We start from the raw sequence: 13,469 nt of genomic DNA on the forward strand, positions 1-13,469 counted from the left end.
TCAACTGGTTTGGGGTGTCATTGTCATTCATATTAGAGACACATGATAGAAAGTACCTACCTCAAAAAAAACAGAAATTGAAACATATAACAAAAATTAAATACTTGCTTTCTTAATAGCTCTGAGTAAGCCACTAAATGTCTCTGGAAATGTTTCCCTTCTCCTCCTGGTGTCTGACAGGGCTTTATCTGCCCTACATATTCTATTTCCAGGTTTTGAATTTCTAAGCTACACCTTTAGAGAGGCAGTGGGAGTAGAAATTACTTAATTTTTCTGTAACAGGTGGTTTTAGTACAACGTGAATTACCCTGCTGTGTTACTCTAACCTCCTGCTTCTGACAGCAGGACAGAGCTCTCTCAACAATATATCTGGTCGGTTAAAGCATTTGGAGATGGGGCATCTCTTTTTTCATCTTTGTCACAGTCACTTTATTATACAAAATAGAAGAGATTCCCACCCCAAAATCCCATATGGTCAGGTGGGAAAGGCTGTTTTCTGGATTATGGTGGGGAGAGGGAAAGTGTTCAGTTCTCTGAAGGAACTGAATGGTGCTGCAATGGATTGGACATTTAGTTGAAATGGCATTGGCACCATTTCGACTTCATTTTTTTTCAGATGAATCTATTTGCTGAGTTTCACCCCATTTTGCTACCAGCCCTGGTCAAACAAAACCACTTATTTTGGCAAGTAGCTTATCTGGTGGAAATTGCCCACCAATATTGACACTATCTCCCCCATGAACAACCCGGATTCTGCTTTTCTCCATTTTTTTATCCTGTTTGATTTATACCTCAGCTTTTTGGAGGCAGGCTTAGAAAGCCTGTGAAGCCTCTTTTCATCAAAGGGGAGTTTCAGATGTGAGTCCTAAGTGCCACAAAAACACAGGTAGCAAATAACAACAGGACAGGCAAATCATCTCTTCTCCAACTCCCCATGACATTCCTGGCACAAAGACCATTTATCTTATCTTTCTGTGGCTATAATCTTTGTCCCTCTAATCTTTATCAACTTTATACTACAAAATGCTGAAATCACTGAGAAAAACACACGTCTGGGAAAACTTGCTATTTCCTCAAGCTCATGGAGCCAAAAAGGAACTCTTTCCCCCCCACCCTCCCGAATGTCTCTGTTTTCCCTCCTCTGTAGATGTCTTCTCAGGCTGTTGCAAACCCTCCCTCACCTGCTTCCTCATACGCAGTTGTCTGATTCTCTCACATGCACAGAGATGCCCAAACCGGTCATACAGGTTCACAGGATTTTGGTCACTGTATTCATTGCCTGTAAATCTAATTATTTCTAACCTTGACCTTTATCAGAAGGCCATCCTTTGTCCCCCGCCCAGCAAGTTCAATATATCTGCAACATGGTGTGTGAAAGTAGAAAACCCTAACTGTCTTCCAGCGGCACAAAAGAAGCACATGCTTCCTTCTTCTTTCCTGTTCGTGCCTATCTCTCCTCCCTAAGGCGAAACTCCCACACCACCTCTCCTGGTTTCAGGTGTAATCATAAACCCGCTGAAGGCAATTATGGGTAATGTAGTTCCATCACTCCCTCCTGTCTGTTTGAACAAGTGGTGCCAGGTACCTGCTAGACTGCACATTCCAGCAGGCATTGCTCAGCACCCCTAAGAGGGAGGCTTGCCAGGTGTGCTCCCAGCACCTACCCGAACCCTGAGCACGCCAGATTTTTTCAAAGCCGGAGCAAGAATAAGTGCTCCTTCAACAGTGCTGATGTCTTGAGCAACAACATAATTTGGATCTAGGAGAAAGCTCTTAGTTTCCAGAATGGTGAGTTTGCTTTTCTTCTTTCAAGTATCTTTTGCTGTTTTTGTTTAAAATACTTTGGAAGGGCTGAAATATCAGAGTAGTTTTTTATCTAGTACTAATGCTGCAGTCCGGTACCCTCTTTTTGGCCTTAGTTAGTGCCAGGTGCCTCTGGAGAAGGTGCAGAACCCGCGTGCATTTTGAATTGCACGATATTGTACCCTAGGGTGGTTTGGGATGTGTGGAGAAAGGCACGGCGCTTGCTAAGTGCTGGTGATTGCCTTTCCTGAGAGCGTAAATAATGGTGAATCTCTTACAATTTTAAATCAATCAATATTAAGCTGGCCTTCTCTGTCTTTTTTCTGTTTTGAAATAAGCCACTGTAGTTGTGTGTGTGTGTGCATGTGTGAGGTTTCAGGTTTTTTTGGTCGGTTGGTTGATTGGTTCGCTCCTTCGTTCGTTTTTATTGAAGCACTATATGAATTGAAATACTTCTCTTCCCATATGCAGCAGTTGGATTGGCCCCTGCCTTTGTGAGTTGGGGATCACGATCGTGCAATAGGGTGTTGAACACTGCATAACAATCCTCCCTGCGAACAAGGCAGCTATTAGAAATCAAAAAAATAAAATTTAAAGAGCACATATACTCCTGAACTTTAAAATATTCATTCTCTATTAAAAAAATACTTCAAAGGTAATACCTCCAGGCTAAATGGAGGCAAGACCTCCATGGAGGCAAGACTTATCATGCTGACAGACCTTGAACCAACTCCCTTTATGGCTAAAAAATGACAAGCAGAGCTGGCCAGTCTGTTTAAAAATAGAAACATTTAAATGAAAGACAAGAAAAAAATAGTTCTTGTTCTCTTCCCACCTGTTATTACCACTCAGCTAATAACACCTCTTCATTGATAATAGATTTCTTTTTTCAAGGAGACAGGTTCAAAATCTGAACAGCTTGAGAATAATTTTTGACTGGTTTTACTACAAAATGGCAATAAGCAGCCTCCCAAGTAAGTGAGAGAGGGAGGGAGGAGGGAGGGGGTCATCGTACTGAGTAGGTCTTGGGGAGGTGCAAATTGTCACACTGGCAACACTTTCCCTAGCCCAAAACCATGTATTTGACAGCGGTTAACGTGAAATGCTCCAACGCAGAACTTGCACACTGAAACCAGTTGTGCAGTGTCTGTGTTGGGTGGGAGATACACAGTGAGATTTACAACACAAGTACAAGCTGGTTATTGTCATGCTAGAAGCCATAAAATGGTGTTTGCCTTGGGTACATTAAAAACGAGGAATACCTACAGTCGTATTCACTAAACTATATAGTACAACAATATCCTGTGGGAATGTGTTCAACAGACTAATTACATGTTGCAATAGAAGGCTTATTGAGCATTTAAATGTTTGGTTTAAAATGTTGTGCTGTCTCTCTTCCCCCCCTTTCTCCCCTTATAATGAGAATGGCTAATTGGGTTCAATTGCACTCTTCTTTGTTATTCAACTTCCTTTTAACTCTTTATCACAGTGATTTTCAGCCTGTGACCCAGGAATATTTGTGTTTGGTGGACTGTCTCTGAGAGATTTCTATGAAGGTTATCCAAGAGAAGAGAAAACTTTGAAATTCACTACCTCTGAAGTTGGATGACTTTCCTCTCTATTTTCCACAACAGATAAACTCATGCTACTGTAAACTTCGGCATAAGTCCCTGCAGGGAAGTCCACCTTTGAAATATGAATATAAAATAGGTGGAAGAAACAGCAAAAGCACATACAATGCAGAAATACAAATCATGTTGCTGTAAAAACCAAAAGACTGGTTTTTTGGTCAGAACAGCTATTTAGTCAACCTAATCTGATGGTCTCTAAAGGATGTCCTTTAGAGCTGAAGAGCTGAGCTCTACAGTAGTGGCAGCTACAGTACGGCAAATTTCTGCACCACAAACTGTGGTGCATACTTGCAAAAAAAATTGTAAAAGAATAAGCCTTTGTCTGTCTGGAAAGCCTTTCCTCTGTCTGGAACTATAGGCTCTTCCATCCCTTCTGCTACAAAATACTACATAGGATCCTGTTACCTCACAGATTCCACAATGGGAAATGGAACATGATTGGAGAGGAGAAAAGGAGCTATTTCAACAGCATCCCTTTCCTGACGTTCCCCTACTCTGCTGCTACCACAAAAAGATTAGTCTAATTTGACCTTCTATCTTTTTAACTACTTCTTCTATGGAAGCCTTCTCCTCTCATCTCTTACCCTCTTTCTTGAATTCTTTTCAGTTCATCTCCTTCAACTCTGTATTTTCAGAAGTAGATAGCTTTTTTTTCAGAAACTGAACTTCAGGGTAAAGGTGAGGTCATATACTCATGGAAAAAAAAATATATGTATTGGCTCTGCAATATTTTATCATATTTTCATCTGCTTTTCAGTATAGACCAGTATCTTATTTGCATTTCTGCACATTGAGCAACTGTCTTTGTTAAATTGCTGAGGATCATGCTTAAACTTTTTCTAAGAAACTACAACTAGTTTAGAAATCAACCTGTATGAGTAATTTTAAATCGCTCCTCTGAAAACGCCTCTTCATGTTCCTAGCTACAGCAATCAATCTTACGCTGTTCAATTCATTAAGCTTTCCAGTAGTTCTTCATAGTCTGCCCTAGTGTTAGTAACCTCAGTAATTTCGGTTTGTGAGCAAACACTGTCATATGACTTTCCGCTGACCTTCCCTTCCCACCCTCCAGAATTTACTCAAAGCACCTATTGTATACTTCAATAAGCTGAGGCGCTGGAGCACTTCCCTACCAAGGAGCGGTGATGAAGTTGAATCAGGGCTTTGAATGACTGAAAACTTCAGAAAACTGAAACAAAGTTTTATAGCTTGCAGCAAGTGACATTTTGGGCTCTGGTTTGGTGTCCTCATGGTGGAGAGGAAAAGCTTTTAGGTTTGGATGTATTCAGACATCCTTTTAAAGGAATTTTATAGGAGGCATATACTGCTTAATTTCTGTAACAGTAGGAGTCCTTTCCTTGCATAGCTGAACTTCACCTCGTAAGCCAGCCTGCTCAGGAAGAAGCTGGCTGATTATTTAGTTGAAAGCTGTGTTATGTACCCCCAAATGCTGCCTTCCCCTTGCTGTGTGGGTGACTCTGCAGGCTGAAATGCTCTGGAAACCCAGTGAGTATTCCGGCAGCCCAGAAGAGATTCTTCTAGGTCTTCTGCTTGGGATATGTATTTACAAGAGTCTGGATGACAGCTATTTGAATCCACAATATAAACAGTTGAATCTCTGCCCTTTTCTTCAGCTTTCTCAAGGGGGAAAGGATCTTTTTGAATTATTAGAGGAAGTCTGCCTTTGCTGGAGACTCAGAGTACTTAATAACCTTTGTGTTCCTCTTTACAACATACCTGTGAGATAGGGAGCTGCTATTTTACTTTGGGTAAGTTCTTGCACTACATTTAAGCTGCTGTAATGGGTACCTGCTGCTGAATGGGGCAGTCCCATTTCTCATACCTTGCCATTACTTCCCACAGTCCAGCACAGGTGAACACTGACTCATTGGTGCCTGGGCCAGCTCCCTGTGAGACCAGATAAGCACCAGTGTTGATGCAAAGGAGATGTAGGACTGCTGCTTTCTGGAGCAGCCAGCCAGACAGCCACCCAGCCAGATGGCATCCCCAGGAGCAGGCTTAGCCTCAAGCGCAACGCCAGATGATCTTGTCTCTTGTCTAATACTTTAAAAACTTGGGAGATTTGGCCTCAGTTCTATCCCAAGCTTGCTCTGAATTCATTCTTTAATCTCCCTCTCTCTCTCCATGAAGGCATATAATACTTCCCTGCATTAAATGGGAGTTTACAAGTATTTAAATTGATTCAAAATGTATTGGCTCATACTTTAATCTGCACTGACCTCTAGTTAGATATAATGGTATTAATTCAGGTTGTGTCTTACTAATACGAACTGCCAACAGCATTGCTTGTCCGTTGTGCCAGTCATCTTGCAATCATGCCAAAGCAAACAGCTTCTTTCCCACTGGCTCCAATAGGCTGTATCGCAAAACATTCGTGCAACAACTTGACGAGGAGTTGTTCGAGTTCCCACCTGAGCTTACGTCTGTAAAAAACCAAAAGTTTCACCAGTAGCCTCGAAGCTTGTGACCCATCAGTGGCAGATCCTACAGCCTAATTTTGGTCCTATGATCTAATTGGGACCGAACTTTGGATAAGTATTTACATGGAGAATAAGCTATATTTCTACATGTATTAAGCTGTGTAATTAAAAGGAAATGACTTTGTCTGAAATAACTGGGGAGAGGGGAGGGGCAGCTGGCAAGACTTTTAGGTGGTTTGTTTTTATTCGTACATGTTCTCACGCAATCCCAACTCTGAGCCCTGAGGAAAAGCCTATGAGGTAATGATAACCTTTTTATGAGTTCAGTCCCTCTGATCCACTAGCCTTAATTTAACAGGATCTCTGTAAAGGCAGCAGGGGCATGATGCAGCAGGGAGACAAGAATTCACAATTTATTCATAGTACTGCCCTAATTCCTGCAGCACAAATTGCCACCTGTTGCTCCATGTGAAATTATAGTGCTACGAACATGAATAATGCCAGTTTGTTCTTCTGCTCAGTGATTTTTTTTTTTCTCTTTCTTCTTCCCATTTGAAATGTGGTCTGTTCTTTAGTGTGGACACCAGTTCTTCACCTCTGGACTGAGACTGTTAACTTCCCTCCGATAAGTTGCGTACAACCATCAAGTGAAATGAATAACATCACAAATACATTTGTAAAACCTCATTAGCTTTCCAAGGAAACATCTAAGAGTTCTCAGCAGAAGCAGCTTCTGATTGAAGTGTTCATAATATCTGTCTCAAGGCGTGAGAAGAGGAAAGCTAAACTCAAACCTGTCGCCTCACTTTCCATATATAGAACAAACAGACTACTACAAGCTGACAAGAAGCAAAGTTGTGTACAATCTACAGCTAGATGGTACACAGGACACGGGTTACACTAATTGAACCAAGCTTAAAAGCCTTCAAGCTAAACTCTGTATAGTTTTGAGGAGAGTGTGGGAAGCTAGCATGGCTTCCCCAGTGAGATAACTGCTTTTTTTTGGAGCACTCAGAAGCATCTGGACTGAGGGGTGTGTGTGAATCTAGCTGTAAGTGCTTAATGCATGCATCATCCTAACATAAATAATTTCTTTATCTCATCAATGGAGAGCAAGAGGTGCATTTAATAGCTCTCAGAGTTACCTTTTTGTTTGCCAGAGCACAGGTACTTATGCTCTGCCAGCTGGATCCCACCCACAGTTACTTGCCTGGCTTGCACTGTCAGGTGGCTGCTAATATGGCTGCTGAGCAGAAAAGTGCTACTAATCCAGAAAATATGTAAGAGAGCCCTTCACACCTTGGAATTCCTTGGTGTATTTTTACTGGTAACGATTGTACTCCAGTCACAAAACACACAGGCAGGAGGTACTGTATGCACTAGTGATGTGCTCCCCAGAGAAGTAAGAATTTCCCTAGAGTTTTCCTCATCTCATGTAGTATACGGTAGCAGAAACAGAAGGACAATTTGTCTGAAGGCTGAACTTAATGGAAGTTGCATTCACCATCACTGTAATTTATTTATTGATTTATTTATTTACTTTAAAAAAGGTAATAATTGATCTCAGACTTCTAAGTTTGGCTACTGGTCAGTTGTTTTACCAGATAAATGAAAACATGGGAGAGACAAAACAGTGTGTGTGGGGTGGTATCTATATATGTCAGTAATTTTCTGCTACCTATTATACATAGCTACAGTTTCCTTATATCTGATTTTGGTATGTGATTTCTGCTCATAGCTGGAAAGGGAGGCCAAACCTAGCAATGCCAAAGGCTGTCAGGAGGTGTTATGAATACCTGCCTTGCTCTCAAGTTAATTGCCTTTTCGGGGCCTGAACACTTTGGGACAGAGAAGGGCTCTTGTGATATTTATGCAGTTACTTTCAGAGCCCTGATCTTGGTGGCAGTTTTCTTCCCATGGCACTCGCAGGTCCTGTACTCTGTCACTGATGTCCTGAGTGGTCTGGGACAAGTTGTTTGGAGCAGGATTTTTAAGGGGTTAGCACATGTTTATGCAGTTCTTACAGTAGGGGTGGAAGATACTGGAATGTGGCTATCAGTCTCTTTGTGTTTTAGTCTTTCCATCTGTAAATTTGTCTATCTCCATTTTCCCCCCACCCCTGCCCTTCCTTGTCTTGTGCATTAAACAATCTGTTCCTTGTGCCCAGGCTGTGCTTGCTATGTATTTGTACAAAGCTTAGCAGAGGGATGCTATTCCAGCTAGTTCTACCAGGATATAAGTGAAAAAGTAAAAGAAAACCCTGGTTTGGGTCCCAACAGAATATAAACATCAGCTCTGGGACTCAAAATCAGATTTTTTTTTTAAAACAGTTTCAGTTCAATAAAAAGTATTCAACTTGGCACAATAACAGCTAGGTAAGAGTCTGTGGCCTTGATTCTGCATAGGAAGAGTAAAGATGATTGCTTTGTTTCTTTTGGCTTTGAAATCTGTGAATAAATCAAATTTAGTGATTCTGAAACAGTCTGGCAACTATAGGAGCTGCCAGGTTTTGAGCTTCTATGCCTCTGGTGCCGAAATCTGTGTGTCTCAAGCCCTGTTCCTCTTGGGGCAGGTAGATCTGAGAGGCTTAAAAACCTACACATTTCTTAGGTGGCAAATCACTTCTCTCCTAATATGGAGAAAGTGGACCGAAAGCTCACTCTCCCTCCAGGCAAAAAGTTCACCTATGGATTATGTGTTAAGTCTTAGGTTTTTTTAATGCTAATCTCTAAAGAACTTTAAAACAAAATTACTTGTGTGGATACTAGTGATTCAGCATACTGAATGATGATGACAGACATTGACTTACCATTGTAAAATCTTAGTAAAATCAGCAATGTGAGATGAATTTGCACTGTAAAATAAAATTATCTGAACTAAATTTCACAACAGAACAAACTGTTTAGCTACATTTGTCAAGACTGTCTGGGCATACAGTAATTTCTGCTTGGTGTGAAGTTGAGTCGAATCTCCTGAAATTCTGAAGGTTAGAACTTGCACCAAATTAGACAAATATCTTTACATGTTCTTACTGATGATCTGCTGACTGATACTTCTCACTTCTGGTGGATGTGACATAACTATACACTAGCTAACAGAAAAACACTACATTATAGAAGTTTTTTAGATCATGATGATTCAAGTTTTGAGCAAAGTTGTACACATTTCTGTTTATTACAGACGAAGCAACCTATACAAATACAAGCCTGGACTGTGATCTGTCAGGAGCTGACTTAAACTAACTTCATGCTGGACAACATTTGGACCATGCACCTCCAAGAATACTTGCCAAATTAAAATTTAGATGAAGCTTTGGAAGCAGAACATATTTAATTTGAGTTTAGATTTTCATATCTCATGCTTTTCTTTCCCTTTTTGTATTAGACAGCTCTTTGTTGGAGAATCCTATGTTCTGCAAATATCAGGTCATCATCAATGACCTGAAACGTAGAAGAATAATTGCCATAAAAGGGAGACTGAAAATCTCATCCAGTAAATTGCACAGCCAGGATTGCACATGTGTGTAGCAGAGGGATGTAACAGGAGTCTCCTGTCCCACTACAGCCAAGGAAAAACGTCTTAAGCAAAGTAACTTGCCATCACACGTCAAGTTGTGTGTTTGATTTGATGTTTATAAGTTAAATGTTAAAATGATATCTACACATTATGACAGTTATATACTTTAATCAAGGAACCCCTGACAGTGATTGCAAGGATACATGTGTAATGGTAGGAAGGAGCTGCTCGATCTAAACAGCCTTTCAACTGCACTGTAAATGTGTTGTGTATGTTGGTCTCTATAGAAAACCCATAAAATAACAAATTTGTTTAGAAAAAACCCCAAACGGTAGAATTTTGCATAAATGATTCTGCAGTATTTCACGTTATACAACACACATTTTGAACCCTTATTATCCTGGGAGGTAGGAGCTAGTTAAAGGTGCAAAACTCGAGACTTGCTGCCAAGGAGGTGAGATGGGTAGGGAAATGCTTTGATCATCAAAGTCAGTGACCTTTCGGAAAAGCTGTGAATGCTTACTCCCACGTTTTGGTACAAATGGAGCAAGGACAATAAACTTATGAAGATGAAACCAGAAAAAGTGTTTCTTTAGGGTTGGCATTTGGAAGGTGTTGTTGAATAGGCTGAATTCTCTGAGCTAACACATGGCAGGTGCCTTCAGGTTCCTAACTAGGAAAGTCAAAGTACTAAAAAGTTGTTATGTGTGGTCTGGATTTCAGCTTGTTTCACTTGTAACCCTGTACCTGGTTTCTTTCTGTCTGAAGCAAAGGTTACTCTGCTGTTACTGATCAGACTGAAACTGGCCTGCTAGAGGAACTCCAGCTTCATAGAGGCATTGAACCCAAATGAAATTGCCTGTGCTGGTACCCGTAGGGACTTTGCACCCTGGGCTGTTTAGTGATATTTGAGACAGTTGTCTGTTCCTTTCAATCTGCTGTAGCCAATGTATGGGACACTGTTGGTAGTTTCCTCCAGCAGGGAGACATTAGTCTCCCCTCCTGCAAGACCGGCTGTCAGAAAAACCTCAACTCTAGGCAGTGCATGAAAATTTCCTTTCAGAGTAATAGTTGTGAAATTAATGTGTTTTTGCATGATGTTTAAATTTCCTAGTGGTCTCAAATCAATTTTCTGTAACTTCTGTAGTCTGACAACAGCCTATATAGCAGTTTCACTTCATGTACCAGGTGATTATTCTTTCTTGTGAATGGAGCATCATATGGCTGCAGAGGTGGTTTTGGATGATAAATGATGCCTGGGGTTTTTCTGTGTAGGTAAGCCAGTGAGGTCAAAGAACTGCAGCTTTTTCAGAGACTTAATAGTATAAAATACTGAGCTTGCTCAGTCTATATGAAATTGGAAGGTGAGCATGCTCAGTGTCTGTGAAGGTTGAGGCAAAGCGAAGGATTGACACCAGGATCTTCACGAGGCTGGACAGTTGCCAGGTCTTGCAGAGACTGCAATATCAGTGAAAATGAATATACTGCATGTAAAAATTCTTGAAGGAGTGCAGGACTGACTGGAGTTGTGGGGGCTTGCTTTTTCTTTTTTTTTGGGGGGGAGACAGGGACAGACCGGGGGGAAGCTGGAGATAACATATTGAAATGCTGTGATTATATCTAAAAGTTACTGATCTGCAGCCCCCCACTTCTGCTAGAAAGGCAATAACTTCAGCTGTGGTGAAAAATAGTAAAGCTTGCTGAAACAGAATAAATGAAATAAAAGACTGGGCACACATTTGGAACTGATAGAGTATAATCCACAGCATTTCTGAATCATTTTCCTGAAGATTTTCTGCAGGGTTATCTGAGAGGCACTGTTTGGGAATTTGATAAGTTTGGTTTTAGTCCAACTTTCTGAGCAATTTGTAACTGCATCACTCCAACCATTATTTTTATTTGAGCGTATCAGCCAGATTTGTTGGGGCAGATGAAAATTTTTCTTCAACTAAACTGCTAATTTTTGTGTATAAAAGGATGAAATTTATGATAATTTAGGGATTAGTTTTGTTTTTTTTCTCCTTTGGCATGTGACTTGAGTGGAGAGTCTTCCTTATTATAGAACTTGAGCCACTGCCCCCCTCATTTTCTGTCCTATGTTAATTCCCCCCACATCTCTAACACAGTGTTGTAGCCAGTGCACCTGTGTGGTGTTAGGGAAGCAAATAAGAAAGAAGGAAGCAACAGCTTTATACCTTCTTTCTCTTCTTACCACTGCCAAATTAAATGCAAAGAAATGGCATGGAAAGATGTTATAGAGCTGAGTGGGGAAGATTTCTTGAACGAGTAGGCACCCAACTGTGTATAGTGCCTGCTCATGCTACTCCTGAGCAATTTCAGCTCTCTCAGCTGCTTCATCAGATTTTACACTCAAAATTCAGTGATGTTGGCTCAGAGAGAAGAGCTGGAACCAGTGGGGAGGTAGGGTGCCTGTAGCAGCCTGAGGAGTAGGGCTGTTAGGAAGAGCAAGCTGGAGCTGCACTGTTGCTTTTGGGGGTGAATAGAGACAATGGGAGATTAAAGTCAGCATAGGAATGCCTGGGCTAACATGGGAGGCTTCTTTGATTTGTTGTATGAGCAGTTCATTGATTGATTTTGGAGGTCAGCCAACTGACTGGTGAGAACCTCAGGAATGGTTTCTGCCTCTGAGCCCTCCATGGAGGCAGGACAAGGGAATACACACCCTTAAAATTCCAGTGGGTAATACTATCCATCACAATATAATAGTGTGGTTTTCCTGGATGGGAAAACAGCTTTCCACTGAGGTATTGCATCCAGACTAATGGTATGCATCACCAGAGGGAGAACTGCTGCTGGAAAGGCAGTTGGACACTGTGATGCAATGGAGAGAATGAAGGTGAATAACGAATACAGGGACTGGAGGAAGAGGAGACCTGGAACAACTATCTCACACAATTCTTACTTTCACTTCTGAAAAAGAAAAGAAGAGAAAAATCTTTGAAAAGTGACTTTGTCACTGCTGCATAAAAGTGGATGAGATCGGACACGTTCTTCTTCTTATCATACCAAACAGTAAGGAACAAAAGTATAGCTGCCCTCTTCTCAACTGGTAGGAATAGATGGTTCAATCAATGAGCCTGTAAGGCAACTAGATTTAAGAACTAAATTTAGACACATAGGGGCATGCAATTTGATGGGAACTTGTTGCCTCAAATCTTCTTGAACTTGACCGTTCCTTTAGAAGAAGATTCACAGTGATACTGTAGACTGATGTATTTTATTTTTTTAAAAAAGATAGAATCACTCCTATTTCAGTTATAAAACTACCAGCAATACTGGAAACAGCTCTTCCTCATTTTCAAATGTAGGACTTCTTAGTTCTTTCTCTGAATTATGTAGTCTTCTGTGATCAGGGATGGATATTAAGTGGGATCTGATATTGCGTGGCAGTTTATCTTCCTCTGACAATTTTTTTTGCTGGATCATTACCATTTTAGAATCAATCTGGCAGTCATATTATATCGGTAAAAGTATTCTGTTAACAATACTATTAATAAGAAGTATTTAAGAGTATAATTCAGATTCAAATGTCCTTCATTAGCAGAGAAACTATCCATTTAAACATGAATCCCATTTGATAGAAATAAGAGGATTTTTTGCTTGTCAAGAGCATGTGTAATTGCTATGTAAAGGGAGAGTCTGCAATATAATGAGAGGTACTGGGTTTGGCTTTTAGATAACAAAATACATTTTTATGAATTTCCCTCCCTTCTTCCCTTCAAAATTACAGTGTGAAAAATAACTTTAAAATATTGGTAGGTGTAACTTAATGGACAGCTCAGCCTCTTATTAACAACACAGGCACAAATGTTCTAAATGTGATGATGTCTCGCTGCTGGAGAAGAGTTCCGACCAAACTTTGGGGACTATAATTGCCATAAAAAGCAACAAAGAAACTTGCACTTTCTGCATTATACCTTGGAAAGTGTCCCTGTGATTAAGACTCCCTCTCTGATGCTCTCTTCACTATGTTCTTAAAGTGCCAAGGACTATTAAACAAGTTCTTCAGTCAAAACAGATCAATACACAAAAAATAGGTATCAGTCTTCCCTTGTAA

The 13,469-nt window shown here is 40.6% G+C and overlaps 1 protein-coding gene across 1 annotated transcript in view; it reads left to right on the plus strand.

The window, feature by feature from the left end:
* Positions 1-1,759: 1,759 nt before the first annotated feature.
* The window catches only part of MACC1 (MET transcriptional regulator MACC1), a 33,544-nt gene continuing 21,834 nt past the window's right edge, over positions 1,760-13,469 (plus strand). The window contains exon 1 of the mRNA XM_076332329.1: positions 1,760-1,788. Within this exon, the coding sequence (XP_076188444.1) occupies positions 1,786-1,788 (3 nt within the window). The 5' untranslated portion in view covers positions 1,760-1,785. The remainder of the gene's footprint in view (positions 1,789-13,469) is intronic.

The sequence above is a fragment of the Aptenodytes patagonicus genome, chromosome 2 (genome assembly GCF_965638725.1).
Source record: "Aptenodytes patagonicus chromosome 2, bAptPat1.pri.cur, whole genome shotgun sequence".
In the NCBI taxonomy this organism is placed as follows: domain Eukaryota; kingdom Metazoa; phylum Chordata; class Aves; order Sphenisciformes; family Spheniscidae; genus Aptenodytes; species Aptenodytes patagonicus.